At 41.9% G+C, this 19,824-nt stretch overlaps 1 protein-coding gene across 1 annotated transcript in view; it reads right to left on the bottom strand.

The window, feature by feature from the left end:
* Positions 1-3,094: 3,094 nt before the first annotated feature.
* Positions 3,095-19,824, bottom strand: part of SLC9A9 (solute carrier family 9 member A9) — a 539,379-nt gene continuing 522,649 nt past the window's right edge. Inside the window, exons 15-16 of the mRNA XM_004419282.3 lie at positions 7,748-7,853; positions 3,095-6,408 (exon numbers count right to left, since the gene is read on the bottom strand). Coding sequence (XP_004419339.2) covers positions 6,181-6,408; positions 7,748-7,853 — 334 coding nt within the window. The 3' untranslated portion in view covers positions 3,095-6,180. The remainder of the gene's footprint in view (positions 6,409-7,747; positions 7,854-19,824) is intronic.

Below are 19,824 nucleotides of genomic sequence, written 5' to 3'. Positions count from 1 at the left end.
GTAAATCAGAATGTAGCATGGAATGTGTCTTTTAGAAACAAATCTCTGCAGGAGTCCTTTCAAAAACATTTGAATTCATCAAATAATCTACCTATTTCATTAATTTTGTGTGAACATGCATCTTACAGCCTTTGTCTTTCTTTTCCAATCTAGGGGCTGGAGAGAGAGGGAGAGAGATCAGGTGAGGGAAGAGAAAGCTCAGCTCAGGGCAGGCCATCAGACTGGGCAGTCTGGAACTCTCTGGTATGAGCTGAAATTGCAGTTCATGGGCAGAATTTCTCCTTCCCAGACACCTCAGTTCTGCTCTTAAAGCCTTTCAACTGATTGACGCAGGCCCACCCAGATTATCTAGTATAATCTCCTTTCTTTAAAATCAACTAGTTGTGAATGTTGATCACATCTACAAAAGATACATTCACAGCCACACCCAGACTAGTGTTTGATTGAATGACTGGGGATTATATCCTAGCCACGTTGACAAGTACAGCTGACCATCACGGATGAGGAGAGGTAGGGCAGGAGTATAAAGCACAGTAACACAGAGGCACAGTAACAACAGAAATCAGTCTTTCTCTGTAGCTAATTCCTTGCCCCCACGGGAATGCCAGATCTTCTCAAATTCTCAGTGAGGGATTCTCCAGGGCTTGCTTCCCAGGTGCATACTCTGTCACTGAATTCAGTGCTTATCCGTTCTCTGTCCTAGTCCCTCTCTCTTCTTATTGTCAGGAGTTCTCCCCAGGGTTTGGATGAGAATCATCTATGGTGCCTTTGGAAGAAAAATCTGCTTGTCCTCGCAGAGATTCAGGCACAGTCCTTTGGTGGGAGGGCACATGAGAGTCCCTTTGAGGGAGTTAGAGATAGGTGAGGAGGGTCCTGCGGCAGTTGAAAACTCTGCAGAGAAGCTGCGATGCGTATCTCACCCCTCCAAACATACATCTCCAGCCTAGACCTTTTCCCGAAACTTCAGATCCATTTAAACAACACCGAGACATCTCCCTGCGGCTCTCCAGTGGAACCTCAGGCTCAACATGTCCAGAGCTGAATTTGTTGGCATTTCCTCAAACCTGCTCCTCTTGGCAATACCCTCAGTGAATGGAACCATCCACCTATTGTCATCTAAGCCTTACACTTGGGGTCATTCTGGGCTCCTCCAGCCTCCTCACCTTCCATATCCAATCAGTTGCCAACTTTGTAGATTCCAGCTCTGAAACTTACCTAGAACCTGTGCTCCTCTCCATCCTCCCTGATTCTGCCTTAGTTAAGTCTCTCATCATCTCTCTCCTGGGCTAGTGCACCGCCTCCGATCTTTCTTGCACTGCATCTCGCCACAATCCTGGTAATTTTCTTCCCTGTTTAAAACATGTCAATAGCTTCCCATTCTCACAGGATCATAGCGCAGACTCTTTAGTCTGATCAACACCTCCAGCATTATCTCTCCTTCTTCCATTTTTCCCTCCTGAAACACATAACCTATACAATAGCCATGTGGAATAACTCATAGTTCATCTAAAGCGCCAGGTTCCTTCACACCACTTGGTCTCTGCCCATGCTGTTGCCTCCCATTGGCTTTTCTTGTATTCTAGGGATTCACCTTTCCTCCTGCCCCCCAGGCCAGCACCAATCGTGTCTGCTTGGTCCAACCCTCTCATCTGTTAAGACCACATTCAAATGTAACTTCTCCCTAGAAGCCTTTCCTGACCATGCCTTCTTCACCCTCCCCCATGTAGAAGCCAGAGCCACTCTCAGAATCCACCACACAGGAATGTGGTATCACTGTAAAAATTAAAAATAATGTGGATAAACCAAAAGGCTCTTTTGATCCAGCCCTCCTAATCCCACTCCCCTTTTGGCGATCTGTCTGCTGTGGATCATTCCAGACTGTTTTTTCATTAACAATTTATCTTGAAAATATTTCCACGCTAGTGCATGCATATAGACCCATCTCTACACAGAGTATAATTGCTACAGAAAATTCCCTGGCATGGGTGTGTTTAGTTTAGTTAACTCTTCTGCTATTGGTGGATATTTTTCCCTTAATATTTTTCCATAACAGTGCCAGAGTGAACATCATTTTGTATGCCTCCTTATGCATAAGTGCCAAGTATTTCTTTTCTACAGAGATGCCTAAAAGTAAAAGTTTGGATAGAAGGTATACCTATTTGATTCCACATATTCTTGACCTATTTTTGTGTTCAGTAGGTTTTTTATTCTTTTTCATGCATTGGTAAGAGTTCTTTGTATGTTTTGAAGAATAATCCTTAGTCTGATACACATATACATACATACAAAAAAAGTATATATACATTTTTTTCTCCTAGTTTGTTTTAAAATTTCCTTATTGTGCTTTTTGTCATAAGAAATTTCATATTTTTATGTAGTCAAATTGATCATTTTTGTTTTTGGTTTGTGTCTTTCTGGAAGACTGTCCATATGCCAAGGTTATTTACGTATTCTGTTTTACTTTTTTGTTATCCTATAGTTTTGTTTTTTACATTTAGCTGTTTAAATTACTTGGAATTTAGTTTTATGTATGTTAGAGGGTATTATTTAATTTTCTTTTTCCAAATTGAAAGTCACTTGGTCCGCACTATTTATTGAATAACAGTCCATTCATCCCTACCCCCAAATTGGAATGCCATTTTTTATGAACTACATTTCTAAATATATTCATGAGTCTGTTTCTGTACTTTGTAGTAGATTTTCTTGATCTCTTTGCTTATTTCTGGGTCAATACCACACTGTTTTAGTTACTATAGCTTTATCATATGTTTTGGTATCTTATAAGGAATCAATATTTTTTAGTTGTCTGTCTTCTCCTACTAGATATTTGATAGATAGGACTGAGTCCTACTTGTCTTTGAATTTTAAAGACCTTTTACATAGTTTGCATCCATGTGTGTGCAAATGATGCCAATAAATAAATCCAGAGGTGACTGGTGCTTCACTTTGTATTCTCAAGGTCTCAAAGACCATGGTGAAAAATAACTTTCCCAGTTTATACTCCACTTCCTATTATACTCAATACTTCAATGAGTTATTTCATAGGAATTTTATTATTATTTAATTTGTTTTTGAATAAATAATGCATCTACAGTGTACAAAACCCAAAAGGTACAAAAGTGAAAAGTTAAGTCTTCCCTTCAGCTCTTAAGAGGCAATCATACCACCAATTTCTTCTTTAACCTTCCAGAATGGCAGCACAGCATCCATTCTGTTCTGTATCTTGCTTTTTTTTCTGACAATATATCTTGGAGTTCATGCCATATCAGTACATATGATGCTGTTTCATGAGATGGCTGCACTGTGTTTTATTTAACCAGGATGTCAATTTAGTTGTTTTAATAAATACTGTTTATATGTATAACATTCTCAAATATCTAGAATAAAAGTTCTGCACATGAAATTGGTAGGTCAAAGCGTATTTGAATTTTCAGCTTGGATTTATATCGTTAAATTGCCCTCCAAGAAGTTTTAGAAACTTCGTGAATGAAGACCCTGATGGCACTTGCCACCAGGCTTCAGACTTGCTCAGACATGCACCGAGTACCAGGGGGAGCACTGCAGAGGCTCTAGCTGGGACCCTGACAGTGAGTGGAACTGTGCGTGTGTGCACGTGCATGAATGTGTGTGCTGCACACACGGTAAGAAGCTCAAGGAAGAATCATAAGTCAATTAATTAATTAGAGTCCTGTTTAAAACTCTAATAATGAGTGGAAGTGTTAGTGCTTTGAATAAAGCTCTTTTGCCTTTATTATTTATTAGAAACTGGCAGTAAATAATAGGTTGAATTTCACAGTGCCGATGCTGCTAATCAAAGCACAGAGCATTTCTAAAGATCATAAATTATTATCGTTCACAACAGGAGCATAAAGGGAATTTGGTTTTATGAATTGCTAACTGGGACACTAGCCTTTGTGGGGGTCTTGGGCTGATTCAGAGGGAAGGAGGCTGGTACTCACACATCAGGACTGGGACACTGTCGCACAGGTTGGGTAGGGCACAATTTCCTCAGACTCACAATATTGTATCTCCCTGGAGTCAGCCGGGATAAGTGGCTCAGCCCAGACTAAACAGCCTCCCATTCTCCTTGTTGGTAGTGGTCCATGATGTTCAGCTGGAAAGAGACTTTTTTTCTAAGCAGGAAGAGGGCTTTGCAGGAAGAGGGGACAGGAGGCTGTTTTCTGCCCTCTTTGCAAGCTGGTGCTGGGTTTAGATTGTGAGCCTGCCCTCCACCCCATTTCTGTCTGGTATGTCATATTTCTCTCCCTTCGCTCCACTCCTGCCCCCACTAATGTTTGTCATTTTGGGGGGAATCTTCTCCTTCCCTGGTGTCTTTCTCCACACAAAGGGACAGAAACAAACACCAGTTCTCATCTCTTGCTTTCACGTGAGAGGGGCGGAAATAAGATGAATCCTTATCTTCTGCATTTCTTTCCTTTCCTTTCTCCTCTAGTATCTCCTCCTCCTGTTTTTGAAGCTTGACGTTGCTTTCCCTCCTCTAAGAGGCACAGCCTCCCAGCCCAATGCTGCTCTCTTCATTCCTCAACGACTTGGTGTGCTGGCCCCTATGGCTGTTCCTGGGCTCCAGAATCCTTGCATCTCCATTAAATAACCTTTCTGTGCCTGCCTCACCTGGCACTTCGAGTACAAGGGCTTAGAACTGCCAATTAGCACAGGCAGAGAAAATGCCTTAAATAAAGCATTGGCCGATGCAATCATACTTTATAACAAAATTTTATTAGGATTAAGTCAAATTAGAAAACTTCATGCTTCACCATTTGTCCTATTTCTCTGGAATGACCAGATGATACTTAGCTGAGTATAAAACAAATCGTGCCCCTGGATTCTGCTGTTCTGAAAGCAAGATCATCAGTGTGCATAGCAGTGAGCCTGACACCACGACAGCTAAGGACTAAGGCCTAACACTGGTCAGCAAAGCATAGGTGACTTCCAAGCTTTGAGCCCAAGGAAGATGTCTTCCCTACCTCCCTCAGAAGCAGACTCATCATAGCCTGGGCGCAAGCCTGGAGCCTGCTTTTTGGAGTCTAACGTTAACATCTGTATTTCAAGAGAAGCTAGGCTTGAGGTATCATTATGGCTTAAAAGGCACAGGTCATGCAGCTGAATTAAAAGCTATTGTGTTGGTCTCTCCACCGCAGGCCATGAGCCACACCTTGTAAGGGGAGTCCTGATGCTCTGTCCTCCATGTGGTCTATGCTTCGTCAGCTCTGCTCCCCTCCCTCCTGCCCCTGCTAATCAGCTGCGAGTGTTGGAATTGGAGGACAAGTCTGGGCTCCTGCACCGTCTCCTGCCACGTGGAGAGCAACGTATGCTGCGGAATCGCATTACCCAGCACCCAGGGGGACCCAGTGCGGAGCCAAGAAGTGACTCAAATGGAAGCAAGGAGAGGAAGGCTCATTCTTCTGGTAGAACACGGCGTGGGGAAAAGAAACCAGCTTTCCCTGGAAGGGTCCAAAGCAGGGTGGAGAGCAGGACTGATTTCGTGCAGGGTACACCCGGCTGTAACCAACCCCTTCATTCAATAGGACAAGCAGCTTGCAAAGGACGCCGGCGAGAACAGTGGGTCCCCAGGCAGCATGGGTTCTGTGAGGCCATCAACAGTGGTGTCGAGCACTTCCCTGGACTCTGCAGATGGCCCTGGGGTCATTCAGAGCAAGTGGGAGTCTAGGTCCTAAAAATGTAAAACTTATCACTTACTAAATAAAGGCAATTCTCTTCAGCTTAGAAGCCAGAAGTTTACGCTCAGAAACTCTTTTTCTTATTTCTAAACTCTCCCTAATGAAGGGAATAAAATCCAGAATCGAAGTGAAGGGCCTGGAGAGCTGCATACAGAGAAGAAACACCCTGCAGACACGAGCCCATCAGTCTCATCCTCACTGACACCTCCTGACTCCTCCCACTCTATGCTCCCCTCCCCCCAATCATTAATAAAAATGGCTGCTGTCAAAAACTTAAATTCACTTGCATAATAACGAGGGATGACAATAAATTCTCATTTCTTCAGGCACCAGAGGATACATGTGACAGGGTTTTGATTCTCTCCGATTTCTGCTTTTAATACATTTTCCAGCCTCTTCTCGACACCCCCTCATCAGCTCAGCCTGTATTCCTCGGTGAGCCTTGCATTACTTGTGATTATACCTGCACTGCTCAAGCCCATTAATTCAGCTGGGATTGACCCTGAGTTTGCTCAAGCTTGAGTTCATAGCCTCCCAAGCCGAGGTCCCCCTCATAGATGTTTTCCTTGCTTGGCGTCTGAGGTGACGCTTTCTGGTCCAGACCCAGCCTTGCAGGAGGACTGCAGGGAGAGGCGGCTTGCTCCTGGTAATTCATGGCCAGTTCGTCTTGATTTACAATGCATTCCACATCATCCTCTTTTAGCTGTTCCTGGATTTTAGAAAGAGAGAGAGGTCACTTCATGACGAAGGCAGGAAACAATAGCAGTCCTACTGTGTAAGAAAATAGGGTGTTTGTTTTCCTTTTTTTAACTGCCCTGTCTTGCCCTGGCTGAAGTTTCTGCTACAGCAGATATCACATTTTCCACCTCCGTGGGCGTGGTGAAGCATTTCCCTGGACTTGACACCATAACATAGCCAGAAGGGGTCTCTAGGCCTAAGGTAAGAGTCAATAGGGAGCACGTGCTAATTGAGTGCCTCCTTGGGTTAAGGGAGTTACAACGAAATGCTGTGGATTTCGAGAATTGGTACCCAAGCGGGTTGAGAGGAGTCAGGAGGTACCAGAATCCCGTGGCCTCAGACTATGGAATGATTCTCAGTGTTGGTTTTGTAACACTCCTGCCTATTACAAAATTCTCAAAACACAGTTTCTGTTATATTTTATTTTGAAAGTGTGTCCTCAAAGCATGTTTCTTGGGATGAGTGTCCCAAGGCTAAAAATGGTTGGAAGTCCCTATAGTGGATAATGGCAGAAACTATAGATTTGGCCAATATAGTTTTCCTCAGACAGAGCTTCTCTTGAAAGAAAGAATTAAGGTCTCAACTCCCCTTCCACTGGCTTTGGGAAGCCCACACAAAATTACCTGTAGAATGAGCCCTGGCCAGGTGACGGCAGGTCAGTGGTTTCTAATCTCAGCCTGTTCCAGAATCACTTGGAGGGCTCCTTAAAGCACAGATGCTGTCCCCAAGCTCCGAGTTCTCAGGTGGGGCCTGATAATTTGCATTTCTGACAAGCTCCCCAGTGATGCTGAGGCTGCTGGTCTGGGGATCACGCTTTGAGAACCACCGCCTTCGGCTGTTGTGCCCTGCGTGTATCTGAGATGCGGTTTTCTCTGTTTACACAAGTGGGTGGCCAGCTGGACAACCTCCAAGGGCACCTCAAACTCCAAGATTCTGCTCTTCTCCAATCCCTGACACTCTGATTTGCTGCTAATGAATCTAATTGCTCCTCAGCCTTTTTTATTCCACTCCCTTGAGCTATACAGCACAGGTCTAATATTCAAAACCTCCAAACACAGCACTCTGTGAGGACATATTGCTTCTTTTACATTTCTTAAATTCATTTTATGGTTAAACATATTGGTAACAATAAAAAATTGCATTTTTAAAAGAAGAATGTGCCCACATCAGCAACAACTGGAAAGAGAAGAGAAATGCTTCTTGGTGCAGTGAATTTTAAAAAGGCTTCCTCCTCCAGTGGAGGGTAATAGCCCCCAGGTTCCCTGGCCCATCAATGCTCACAAGCCTGTTCCTCCAAGACGTGTACTCACCCCATAGGCCTGCGGGCTAGTGAGTAGCCTGGAGAGTGGACCGCACCATTCAGGTAACGTGGTAGTCAGTGGAGGACCCGAATGGGTTAAAATCGGTTTCAGATATCTGGGAGGCCTGTTAAGGAATACTTGCCAAAAGGGAGTTAGGATTTAGTTTCTCACACAGCACAAACCTTTGCAGGCAGCGAAAGAAACAGTTACGTGCACCTTTAAATCCCCTACTCCTTCATTTAGGAAGCAATTTGGCCTGCAAAAATAGCTGTTTATAATCCTTGCTCCACACACGTTTCCAGCCCTCGTGGTAGCCTTTAATCACGAAGAAACAGCGAATAGACCCGCCAACATCAGAGTGAGGTGTCAGTGTGCCTCCTCCCCTCCCCTCCCCCACTCGGTGTCTCATCTGCTTAGAGGATGCATTCTTAAGAGTTATCTTAAACAATAGCATAAAAGGTTGTATTTTCTTAAACCTGCACACACAGCTTAAACCACTGGTAATTTTCACAGAGAAGCAAGAAGTATTTCATGAAATGTTGTCATTTTAGGGCAGGGTAGTGAACACAGATTGTCTTCCAAAATACTTTATTTTCACTATTCAACACGGTCACTTTATACTTCATACATCAATGCATCTCTACACAAAATTATGTAAATAAGCAGTGCCTCGTATATTCTATAGTCTAGCTTCTGTCTTTCTCATGTCTTCATCCCAAAGCATTCTAACAAGTGAAAAGAAAAACCTGTTCATCTAAAGCCATTCTGTTTCCCTCCAGTCTATCAATAATGAAATCCCCAGAGGCTGCCTCAGGTTGCCTTATTATTTTTTTTTTTTACTCAAAGAAAAGTAGTGGAATTATTTCACCATTCCATCAGAAACAACTTTTAAGCTTTATTTTATTTCCTGTGCTGGAGAATATTTCACCTCATCAACTTTCTGAAAAGCTGTAATAAATAGGGAAAGGGAAAATACGGAAAGCAGTTAACATTAGTTGGCATGTGAAGACCCGCAGTCACCCCCAGCACTCAGGACACAGGAAGATCATGGAGATGGCCCCATTGGACTACACCACTCTGTCATTCCCGTGATGCCCTGAGTGTGTGGGGACAGAGGGAGGAGGCAGCCCACAGGGGACCAGGAATCTGGTTGCCTCTGCCTTTAACTCATTTGCCACCAAAGTAGTGACAAAGTGGGAGATGCTCGTGGACATGGCCTAGTTATGATGTGAGCAGAGTGACAGAAAAGATGCTTCAGAGGGTCTGTCATTCCAACTGCAAACGGAAAACTTGACGACTCCTTTCAGATGAACAGTTGTTGTGCTCAGTTAAGGACCAGGGAAGATATTAAAGCTCAGATCCTGGCATTCTCTGTAACATCTTGTAAGCTTATCTATAACTCTGGAAAGCCCTCAATGATCTTCCATTAATTTTCATTACGGAGTGTTATTTCCTTCATTTTATGGATGAAGAAATTGAGGCCTAGAGATACAACGATTTTAAATAATCCAAAGGCTCCCTTTGCTATAGGAATCCACCACCATTATTTCCACCAGAAGATAATTGACCAGGGCAGAATCAGGCATGTGATGAGCTGGGTTCTCCAGAGAGAAAAGCTCGCAGACCTCGTGCCTGCTGGCGAGCTGCAGACCCTCTCAGGCGTGGCATGTGAGGACACGCAGTCTCCTGAGGTTTTATGGTGGGCATAGGTCAGTGAAAAATGCTTTTTTAGGGAGGTGAGGAGCACAAGATACACGTTCAACTAGAGTGTGAATCAAAGAAAATCCAGCCAATTTTATTTTCAGATGGAAAAGTGATAGCAAGTAAGCAACATTTTTAGAGATGTCATGTAAAAAAATGAAGAGGTTTGTCAAGGCCCTAAGAGTTTAAGAGGGGCTGGACAACTTCCAGCGTTTGAGGTTCTCAGTATACTGAAAAATCAAAATGCCAAAATAATGTTTCAAAAGTGAAACACAGGGGCCGCAAGCGGTTAAGTGCGCGCGCTCCACTGTGGCGGCCGGGGGTTTGCCGGTTCGTATCCCGGGCACTCGCCGACGCACCGCTTGGAAAGCCATGCTGTGGCAGCGTCCCAAATAAAGTGGAGGAAGATGGGCACGGATGTTAGCCCAGGGCCAGTCTTCCTCAGCAAAAAAACAAGAGGATTGGCAGATGTTAACACAGGGCTGATCTTCCTCACACACACAAAAAAAGTAAAACACAAATTTAGAACTGTGTAATGAACATTTTATTTTAATCCTGATGACATCTCTCTTTAACTCTATGTACAGCATTATTAGAGCTGATGCTTAAAGACTAAATTTGTAGCTTTCTGTGAAGGTGAGGCCTGCACCAAATGGGGTTCCATTTGGCCCCCTCTGGACCGGCTCTGGGATTTCTGACTCAGAAGACCTGGGCAGAACCGCCAGCTCTGCCACTTTACTGACTACATGACCTGCGGTCGAGTATTTACCCCATGAGACTCAAATATTGTTGTGAATATTAACCAAAATAATATCTGTAGAAGTAAGTGGTTTTAAACTCTTAAATGCTATTTGAATGCTATTTATTTTATTTTAAAAATTTATTTTCTGAGTAATACTTTCTGGAGAATCTGGTTTTCAATCATTATTCAGATAATGGTGGGAGATGATTCTGAGGGTACAGATGAGAAAACGGCTCTCCAGGCATTTGGTGTAGTGTTAGGATTCACAGGCTAGTTAGTGGGCAGAAAATTTAACCAAAAATAGCTATTTGGGTTAAAAATTATTGTACCAGGAGCTAGGGTGAGGTGGTGGGTAAGAGGTGGGGAGAATTTGTTGGCGTAAGACTGTTCTAGGAAGTGCATGGCTCCGTTTTGGCTGTTCCAGTATCTCAGCAGCTGTGAGATGAAGAGATGAGGCACGCCCTGTGCAGCTGTGAACGGAACATGCAAAGCACCATCCGTACCCACAGCAGAGCGGGGTCTATGTTCTCCAACATCATGGTTTGTCCAGTGCTTGCCACATGTTACGTGCTCAGTGAACATTTGTTGAGTTTATGGTATAGAAAAATATTCAGGGGTGGTACGAGCGATGGAAGTAGATTCTGAGTATCTGTGTCAAGAGAGAATGCACGTTCTTTTCAAATGCACATGGAACATTCTCCAAGATTGATCACATATTAGGCCACAAAACAAGTCTCCATAAATTTAAGAAGATTGAAATAATACCAAGCATCTTTTCTGACCACAACGGTATGAAACTAGAAATCAACTATAGGAAGAAAATCAGAAAAGCCACAAATACATGGAGATTAAACAAAATGCTACTGAACAACGACTGGGTTAACGAAGAAATCAAAGAAGAAATCAAAAAATACCTGGAGACAAATGAAAATGAAAATACGACATGCCAGAATTTATGGGATACAGCAAAAGCGGTTCTAAGAGGGAAGTTTATAGCAATACAGGCCTATCTCAACAAACAAGAAAAATCTCAAATAAACAATCTAACAATGCACCTAAAGGAACTGGAAAAAGAAGAAGAAACAAAGCCCAAAATCAGTAGAAGAAGGGAAATAATAAAAATCAGAGCAGAAATAAATGAAATAGAGACCAAAAAACAATAGAAAAATTAATAAAACCAAGAGCTGGTTCTTTGAAAAGATCAACAAAATAGACAAACCTTTAGCTAGACTCACCAAGAAAAAAAAAGAGAGAAGGCACAAATAAGTAAAATCAGAAATGAAAGAGGAGAGCTTACAACAGACACCTCAGAAATACAAAAGATTATAAGAGAATACTATGAAAAACTATATGCCAACCAATTCGACAATCTGGAAGAAATGGATAAATTCTTAGAATCATACAACCTTCCAAAACTGGATCAAGAAGAAGTAGAGAATTTGAATAGACCAATCACCAGTAAGGAGATCGAAACAGTAATCAAAAACCTCCCCAAAAATAAAAGTCCAGGACCAGACGGCTTCCCTGGTGAATTCTACCAAACATTCAAAGAAGACTTAATACCTATCCTTCTCAAACTCTTCCAAAAATTGAGGAGGGGGAAGCTCCTAACTCATTCTACGAAGCTGACATTACCCTGATACCAAAACCAGACAAGGACAACACAAAAAGAAAATTACAGGCCAATATCACTGATGAACATCGATGCGAAAATCCTCAACAAAATACTAGCAAATCGCATACAACAATACGTTAAAAAGATTATACACCATGATCAAGTGGGATTTATTCCAGGGATGCAGGGATGGTTTAACATTCGCAAATCAATCAACATAATACACCACATTAATAAAATGAAGAACAAAAATCACATGATCATCTCAATAGATGCAGAGAAAGCATTTGACAAGATACAGCATCTATTTATGATAAAAACTCTGAATAAAATGGGTATAGAAGGAAAGTACCTCAACATAATAAAGACCATATATGAGAAACCCACAACTAATATCATCCTCAATGGTGAAAAACTGAAAGCTATCCCTCTAAGAACAGGAACCAGACAAGGATGCCCACTGTCACCACTCCAATACTATTTAACATAGTATTGGAAGTCCTAGCCAGAGCAATCAGGCAAGAGAAAGAAATAAAAGGGATCCAAATTGGAAAGGAAGAAGTGAAACTGTCACTATTTGCAGATGACATGATTTTATATATAGAAAACCCTAAAGAATCCACCAGAAAACTTTTAGAAGTAATAAACGAATATGGTAAAGTTGCAGGATACAAAATCAACATACAAAAATCAGTTGCATTTCTGTACACTAACAATGAAGTAGCAGAAAGAGAAATTAAGAATACCATCCCATTTACAATTGCAACAAAAAGAATAAAATACCTAGGAATAAACTTAACCAAAGAGGTGAAAGATCTGTATACCGAAAACTATAAAACATTTCTGAAAGAAATTGAAGAAGACACAAAGAAATGGAAAGATATTCCGTGCTCTTGGATTGGAAGAATTAACATAGTTAAGATGTCCATACTTCCTAAAGCCATCTATAGATTCAATGCAATCCCTATCAAAGTTCCAACAACATTTTTCACAGAAATAGAACAAAGAATCCTAAAATTCATATGGAACAACAAAAGACCCGCAATAGCTAAAGGAATCCTGAGAAAAAAGAACAAAGCTGGAGGTATCACACTCCCTGATATCAAAATATACTACAAAGCTATAGTAACCAAAACAGCATGGTACTGGCACAAAAACAGACACACAGATCAATGGAATAGAATTGAAAGCCCAGAAATAAACCCACACATCTATGGACAGCTAATCTTTGACAAAGGAGCCAAGAACATACAATGGGGAAAAGAAAGTCTCTTCAACAAATGGTGTTGGGAAAACTGGATAGCCACATGCAAAAAAATGAAAGTAGATCCTTACCTTACACCATACACAAAAATTAACTCCAAATGGATTAAAGACTTGAATGTAAGACCTGAAACTGTAAAAGTTCTAGAAGAAAAAATAGGCAGTACGCTCTTCGACATCGGTCTTAGCAACATCTTTTCAAACACCACATCTGACCGGGCAAGAGAAACAATAGAAAAAATAAACAAATGGGACTACATCAAACTAAAAAGCTTCTGCACAGCAAAGGAAACCATCAACAAAACGAAAAGACAACCTAACAATTGGGAGAAGATATTTGCAAACCATACATCTGATAAGGGCTTAATCTCCAAAATATATAAAGAACTCATGCATCTCAACAACAAAAACTACCAACCCAATTAAAAATGGGCAAAAGACCTGAACAGACATTTCTCCAAAGAAGATATACAGATGGCCAACAGACACATGAAAAGATGTTCAAAATCACTAACTATCAGGGAAATGCAAATCAAAACTACAATGAGATATCACCTCACGCCCGTCAGAATGGCTATAATTAACAAGACAGGAAACAACATTTGTTGGAGAGGATGTGGAGAGAAGGGAACTCTCATACACTGCTGGTGGGAGTGCAAACTGGTGCAGCCACTATGGAAAACAGTATGGAGATTCCTCAAAAAATCAACGATAGAACTACCATATGATCCAGCTATTCCACTGTTGGGTATTTATCCAAAGAACTTGAAAACACCAATTTGCAAAGGTACATGCACCCCTGTGTTCATTGCAGCCTTATTCACAATAGCCAAGACTTGGAAGCAACCTAAGTGCCCATCAAGGGACGAATGGATAAAGAAGCTGTGGTATATATACACAATGGAATACTACTCAGCCATAAGAAACGATGAAATCCGGCCATTTGTGACAACATGGATGGACATTGAGGGTATAATGCAAAGTGAAATAAGTCAGAGGGAGAAGGCCAAATACCGTATGATTTCCTTCATTAAGTAGTAGATAATAACAACAATAAACAAACACATAGGGACAGAGATTGGATTGGTGGTTACCAGAGGGGAGGGGGGGAGGGAGGAGGGTGAAAGGGATAATTCGGTGCATGTGTGTGGTGATGGGTTGTAATTAGTATTTTGGTGGTGAACATGATGTAGTCCATGCAGAAATAGAAGTACAATGATGTACACCTGAAATTTTTGCAATGTTATAAACCAATGTTACTGCAATAAATAAGCTAAAAAAAAAAAAAAAAAAGAGAGAATGAAGGGGGCAGATTACAGCCAATGAATGATGTTTTCCTGAGGATAAAAGGCTAAGAAAGGTTAAGGCGAAGATGGACCTTTGAGGCTGAGTTATTTGACAAATGGGACCATGAGAAGAGTGGTAATGACATAAAATAAAGTGGTTAAAAAATAACCTTTGTGTTTCACTCACTCACTCGTTCATTCGTTCTTCATGTACTCACATGTTTTTGTTTTTGTTTTATGTGCCAAACTAGTGAGGCACTCACACAAGGAAATTAGCAATGACATTATAGAATGGAGAGCTCCCTTGTCTCCAGATTGTGGTCTCCTTGAGAGCAGGGCTGTCCCCTTCACCTAGATACAGTGCGTGGCACATTTTAGATGTTCAAGAAATAGTTGTAGAATTAATGAAGACAACAGGCTCTGGGAGGGTAAAGGAATTGCTCAATGGAACCCAGCCAGTTAGTTAATGGCAGAGGTGGGCCTGGGACCAGGGACATTTCTACCACACTGGGTGTCTTCCTTCTGTTGTAGAGACACTGAGTAACAGGACTCTTCTGACTGGATAACTGATTTGGAATCAGGAAATCAGTGACTTTCCAAGTTCTTCAGTGCTGAGCAATTTCTGGAAAGTGGCTGGATCTCCAGGGTTACCTGAATTATTAAAAAGTAAGAAAACTCTTTTGACCTACAAAAAACCCCAAATGCCGATTTTGCAAAATGTATTATTTTTCTCATCGGGTTCTAGTATATGTTTGGGGAGGAAGATTCCCCACTGGATATTTTTGGTATGGCTAGTTTTGCTTCTCTAATAAACTAGAAACATCAAGATGAAATGTTAAGCTCTGGGGGAAAAAAAACAATGACTTTTCTCATCTTTAAAGGGCATAAGTTTGGAAACAGCAGTGTGGTTCAGAAGATGTAAGTAAAAGCTGGAACTCTACCCAGAATTTAACACGCGTGAAATAAGAAAGACAATTAGCAGATGCATTTTCTCCTTTGGCCTGAGCTATCAGCAGGTCCAGAGCTAAATTTAGTGCTTAATTGAACTAACATCCAAAATACCTAGTAACATTGATTTCTTTCTCTCTCTTTTGTTTGTTAGTTTTTGTTTTGATTATTTTAAATCTTCATATTTTGTCCAAAACCATCGAGCACCCAGCTTACTCATGCCTATGCCTCGGACAACGTGGTCCTACATAGATTGGTGAGATGCAAAAACCCGAAGCAAAGATCCAGCTCCACAAATGAACACCTGCCTCTTTGAGGGGACAAGGCCCCATTGCCCCCTAGCATGGACTGCGTGTTGTCATCCTCCCCAAATTCATATGTTGAAGCCTTGACCCCCAGTGTGGTGGTATTTGGAGATAGGGCCTTTGGGAGGAAATTAGGGTTAGATGACGTCATGAGGGTGAGGCCTTCATGGTGGGATTAGTGCCCTCAGAAGAAGAGACACCAGAAAGCTTGCTTGCTCTCTCTCCACGTGCCCACAAAGAGGAGGTCGTGTAGGCACACAATGAGGTGGTGACTGTCTGCAAGCCTGGAGGAGAGTTCCCTCCAGAACCCGACCATGCTGGGACGCTGACCCCAGACTTCCAGCCTCCAGAACTGTGAGAAAGTAAATTTCTGCTGTCTAAGCCACCCAGTCTGTGGTATTGTGCTGTGGTAGCCTGAATGGACTAACACCCCCCCACCCCAGACCTTTTTAAAAGTCTTTGATTTGAGAGCCCTGAAGAGCTATATTCTGTCTTGGCTTTCTCTAAACTTGCCTCATCATGAAGATCATCTTGGACATTTGTTAAAAATTCAGATTTCCAAGTCTTCCCCTGGAGATTCTGACTCAGCAGGGCTTAGAAGTGGGCTTTAAGTGCCCCAGGTGATGATGATCAGGCAGATATGGAAGACAGCAGTCTCTCTCTGGAGTATTGCCCTTATGAGATTCAAATCTTAAATAGGAAGGAAAAGAACATGGCCTCTTATGTTCATAGAGCCATTACCTTTAGGGTGAGGATAAGTATAAGGTAAGCCCATTTGGCTCAGAACACAGACCTATCTAATGGCCTCCTCCGATGGTTCCATCTTGTCTGGAGACTGGGTCAGATACTTGGCTCAATGATGTTACACCTGAGAGTGGATTAATGAAGCATCACATCTTAGCCTGTGTAGGAAGACTTTGTGTCTATTGGGAGTATTTGCACGTGTTTGTATGTATAGGCTTGATAAATGGTCTTGTTATTGGGATAAAAATACTTGTCAATGCACAGCTGTGTAAAGGAGAGCGCATTTATCTCTGTATAGGCTTTTCAGGAATACACTCCGCACTCGTTATAAAGCATTCCCATATGTCTTATTTTCTCTTTACAACTGTAGGTGGGTACTATAGTCCTCTTTTTACCAATCAAGAAATGTGTAAACAGCTGGCTTTTCAATTCCCTGCTAATCTATTCTTACCCCCTTTTCTAGAGTGCATTTAGCTTCCAGTGCTGGCTTGCCATCAGAGATGATCAGGGATCAATGCCAGGTGGGTGGGGCAGGATGAGTATATCCTGGAGTGGAAGCCAACCTTGCCCTCCAAGCCCATACATTTCTGCAGAAACCAGGTCTCACTTGCTATCGACTTGCTGAGTCCCCAAACTGTTATTTACATAGCATTCAGGAACAGAGCTAGCTGAGGGCACCCAAAATTGTACATATCCCATCGCTCCTGGATTCCAATATACAAATACTTCCCTTTTGCTTTGTTTCCCAGGAAACGTGGCCTAACATATTGAGTGTGTTCTCTCTTTTTCCTTTGGATATGTCAGATTCTGTAATTGGACATTCACTGTCTTGCCATCTTGGTTAAAGGTGTTTAGGGTTCAGGTCAGAGGAAGGCTTTAAGAGTCCAACCAAAAAGCCTTCTTTAAGCTGTTTCATCACTCTGTTCTCTCTAGCTCGAGGGAGGACTTCCAATTCTGCACTGGGCACTTGCAGAGACCATAGGAGTGGGATCCTATCTTTGCAGGAGCCACTCTATTTCAAGAAAAAGCTATCAAGATGACACCTTCCCCTAGGCTATCCATGAAGTTCTGATTTAAAAACAAGGAAAAGGCAGAAACCCTCTATTCACACACAGGTGAGTATATGCTCCTTTGGTTGACAATTCTAACCTTTACCATCTTAAAGAAAATTTCCCTGGACAGTTGCTGGGGCAGAAAGAAAGCAGCAGATGCCAGAATAAACACCCTGATGGGTGAGGAGACCTGCCTGGAGTAAACCAGCAAGGAGTGACTGCAGCCCCCTTCAGCCTGGGCTCTGAGCTGCAACTCACGTGTTTGGTGAATGGCTCTCCCTTCGAGGCCAGGCTGGTGTGTCCCTTCCTCCCAGTCGCCTTCTCCAACCTGCCATGCTGAACCGCTTCATCTCCATGGCGGTTCCATGGCAACATGTACATACCTGCCTGACAACATTTATCACATGGTCTTGAAGCTGTTCACGTCTCCATCTCCCTCTTTAGACTCTAAGCCTCTCGAGGGCAAGAACTTTATTATTTTTAAAAATCTTTTTTATTGCAAAATGAAAAGAGGAGACACCAAACTTCACAAGTCCAATATATAGCTTATAGATCATTACAAGGCAAGGCAACCACCCAGGCCAGGAAACAGAACTTTGCCGCCCACCCCGAAGCCCCTTCCAGGTGTGTCTCATCCTTATCAAAACTCCTCCCTCTCCCCACAAGGAACCACTATCCTGATTTTCATACTAATCACGCCCTTGAGTTTATGTTATAGTTTTATCATTCAAGTGTGCATTCTGACACACTACAGTTTGGTCTTGCCTATTTAAAAAAATATATTATATCTTTAAGTCTATAGATTCCTCCTCCACCCTTGTAATTTCTTTACGATTTATCTGCTGAAGAACCGGGGCTATTTGACCTGTGGAGTTTCCCATGGCCTGAATTTTGCTGATTGCAAACTCATGTGCAGCCTAGCATGTTCCTCCACCCTTGGTATTTCCCACAACTTGCCAGCTGGATCCAGAGACTGGCTTAGATTCAGGTTGTATTCTATCCCTTTGTCAAGACTAAAGAAGGCACATCATATCTGGTTGTCTCTCTTTGTGCCATCTTAGCAGCCACTGATGCATAATCCCTGCATCTCTTTGCTCACTGGGGATTGCAAATAGTGAAATTCTAGTTATATTTTTTATTTTATTAGGTAGAATACTTTTATAAAAAGACACTTTTCATTTATCCTAGTGGGATATTCAGTGGAATAGTCATACAGGAAAGGCAAGATAAATGCTTGATTTTTTTCCATCTGTTTACCAGTTTTCAAGATAATGATTGGTTATCATCCTCTGAAGATGACTGATTCTTTGCTTACACATCATTATAAAGTAATGAATGTAAATGCATTTGATTGCAATATTATCATTGTTGAAGCTCAAGTTGACCCACTATCTTTGGTCAGGGCAAGTCTTTTCAAATTGGCTCCTGAGTCCTATTGACACGATGGCATTGTTTTTGATAGTTTCCTTGTCATTTGTATGACAAGTTGTTCTAGGCTTATCTTGTACATTTCTGATTTCAGACCTCAAACCAACTATTTCTCCAAAGTTCTCCGGTTTCTTTTAGTGAGAAGTGGTATTTTAACAGCACAATCCGGGCACCATGGGTTGCCATGTACAGTGAGGTGCTGGTAAATGTTTAACAACTGACTCCATCTCTCTTTAAAAAAAAAAAAAAAAGGCCTGGATTTGTATCGTTTCCCAATTTCCGTGGTGTAAATAGTCCCATTATGACTGATTTCATTATACCAACATGAAGTCACCAAATGTGGAGTTGGGACAAGATGTGCACAATCTGTTCTCACCAGCTACTGCAAACCCACTTCACCACGCCACTGGTCATATGTCTCACGCATTCCTATGGATATTTCCAATTCAAGTTCAGGAATTTCTGATTCTCAAGGACATAGAGAATGATAGAATTAGGATATTCTATAATTACTCATTTGTCTCATCCTATATTATACATACAGTAGCCTCAGAATAATAATACTGTTACTACCACCGTGATAATTACATACTACATTAAAAAATTTTGCATATCTTCCCCCATTCTACCTCCCACTAAAAAACATGTATAGTACAACTGTCCATACTATATCAACATTGTCAGAACATATGGGCACTACATTCTGTACTCTCCCTCAGCCCTCATTTAGTCCTAGCCCTATAGGTACCTCTGTATTTAATGCTCACCTCCAGGCCTAGGTCAATGTCTCTCTAGCCATTTTGATTGTTTGAAGCTTGTTCTTTTTTTTTTTTGTGAGGAAGATCAGCCCTGAGCTAACATCTGCCAATCCTCCTCTTTTTTTTTGCTGAGGAAGACTGGCCCTGGGCTAACATCCATGCCCATCTTCCTCTACTTTATATGAGACGTCACCACAGCATGGCTTGCCAAGCGGTGCATCGGTGAATGCCCGGGATCCGAACC

Source organism: Ceratotherium simum, chromosome 5 (assembly GCF_057802395.1).
Source record: "Ceratotherium simum simum isolate JZ-2026a chromosome 5, ASM5780239v1, whole genome shotgun sequence".
NCBI classification, from domain to species: Eukaryota; Metazoa; Chordata; class Mammalia; order Perissodactyla; family Rhinocerotidae; genus Ceratotherium; species Ceratotherium simum.
The sequence above is the reverse complement of the archived record's forward strand: the minus strand, read 5'-3'. Positions and strand labels throughout refer to the sequence as shown.